The sequence below is a fragment of the Branchiostoma belcheri genome, unplaced genomic scaffold (genome assembly GCF_001625305.1).
Source record: "Branchiostoma belcheri isolate BF01 breed outbred unplaced genomic scaffold, Haploidv18h27 scaffold96, whole genome shotgun sequence".
Classification (NCBI taxonomy): Eukaryota; Metazoa; Chordata; class Leptocardii; order Amphioxiformes; family Branchiostomatidae; genus Branchiostoma; species Branchiostoma belcheri.
Window position 1 is genome coordinate 451,627 of NW_017804642.1, and position 2,106 is coordinate 453,732.

The following is a 2,106-nucleotide window of genomic DNA, read 5'->3' on the forward strand; positions in this document are numbered from 1 at the left end:
AAGTTTCAACCTCTCACAAAATGAACTCCTAATCATCTACACTGCATACATCCGTCCACTTATGGAGTATGCTGCTCCCGTCTGGTCCCCGGGACTTTCTAAACAGCAAGTTGATCAGCTGGAGCGGATACAACGAAGAGCCTGTCGGATCATCATGGGTCCTGCCTATACCGGATATGCAAGCTCACTCGAACACCTGAAACTCACAACGCTTGCCGAAAGGCGTGAGACTCTGTGCCTGAACTTTGCCAGATCACTTATCAACTCTGAGTTCGAGCATTGGTTGCCGAGTCGCAGATCTAGTATCACAGGCAGAAGTACCAGAAATGGTAAAAAACTTGATATTCCAAAGGCTAAAACACAGAGATACAGAAACTCACCAATACCCTACCTGACTCGATTGTTGAACCAGCATGACTTTTAATCTGTGATTTACTTTTAATGAATTGTCAATGAGCGAATATTCTCTTACTGTCACGACCAATTCTTTGTATATATATATGACGCTCCTCTTTTATTGATTATTGTACTATATTTTAATCATGTACAGTACTGTATTGTGCTATTGCACTACCTTTTAACCTATATCGCCAACCATTATATTGTACTTTTATGTAATATTGATCTTAATTCAGTGTACCCCACTGCGACATCAATAAAGCCAATCTGAATCTGAATCTGAATCTGAATCATACGGCAGGACACAGAATATACGGTACAACGAGCTGCTCTGTCCACAACTAAAGAGCAAAGGGAAAACTGTGACTTCATATTTCTTTATTCAATCGTACTTCTGAAAGTTGCACTACAGAAATGAATAGCTCTCGGAGTAGTCTGCTTGCAGCGCTGGCAATGTATTTTCAGTAGAGCTGGGCAGAAGCTTTCTTTTGAACATGGGTACAATGGATACATTTTAAAACAAGGAAAATCGTAGATTTCAAACCTCCGGGTTTTTTTTGTGTTGTATTGGTTGGGTACAATTTTAAACATGAAGTATCGATCTAACAGAACGTTAATTATCACCGTCACTTATTGCTATAGATATCGCCAAATAGGGCCTAGTGTCGACACTACCATTTAAAGATGATTCTTCGCTGTTCTAACGTGGCGGTTGAACGTTACCATCAACCTGAGCCGTCAACCTGAACCGTCACCCACGCCGTTAACCACACCGTAAACACGCGCCGTCGACCAACGCCGTCACCCGAAAGGCCCTAGCGTCTACCATTTAAACATGAATCACCAACCACCTTCCGGCGCCTGCAGTCGATCAGAATCAAAATACATATCGGAAGCAGACACCCCTCTGTTTGACCCCTTTTAAATGCTAAGACCCAAAACTGCAACCTCCCCATTCCTTAACAACATGGTAAATTCCATTTTCAGCATGGCGGGGGTGTCCGGAGCACTTAAAAACCTTTTATTTCGACGCCCATAAACACATATACAATTAAATGAAAACGTTCTGCATCATCTGCAGCCCAACAGCAATACGTATACCGAACAACAGACCAATCCGTCCAGCCGATCGCGAGAAACAGCTGCTGACAGAAATGTTTCGAACCATAGTAAAACCTCCTCGCGGAAGGATATCTCCTTCCCCGGAGGTAATGAGTCCTTTTTCTTTTACAACACGTTTGTGTGTTACTTTAGAGGAATTTACGGCAATCTAGCCACAAATCTTGTTCTGATTAAGTTGAAAAGCCAGTGAACTGACGATGCTTACTCGCGGCCTACCCGTGTAAAACTCTTGACAAATATACTACTAGTGTGGTATCGCATATGTTATCCTAAAACACAGTGTTAGGCAGCATAAACTTGGTAAAAATGGCTATGTACAAAATTTAGTTACAGACGCCATGTAGTGTTTTCTGTATTGTTCAGGTGGTAACTTTGCTATGGCCAGCTACATTGATTTTAGGCCAATTTCTACTGCTAGTATTTATTGAGCCTGCAAAGGAGTCTGCTAGAGGCTATAACTCTGTTTCGAGTGTCGGTGCAGACTGCATTTCCATATTCATGACTAGGTAGCCATGGCGATGATAACTTAAATGCTCTTTTCAATCAAATGTTGATTCTTGCTTAAATGTTTTAAGTGTGGTTGTT

General features: G+C 41.8%; 1 protein-coding gene across 1 annotated transcript in view; it reads left to right on the forward strand.

Annotated features, from left to right (window-relative positions):
* The window catches only part of LOC109461750 (fucolectin-like), a 5,710-nt gene extending 3,819 nt beyond the window's left edge, over nucleotides 1–1,891 (forward strand). The window contains exon 5 of the mRNA XM_019758142.1: nucleotides 1,885–1,891. Coding sequence (XP_019613701.1) covers nucleotides 1,885–1,891 — 7 coding nt within the window. The remainder of the gene's footprint in view (nucleotides 1–1,884) is intronic.
* The last annotated feature ends 215 nt before the right edge of the window (nucleotides 1,892–2,106 follow it).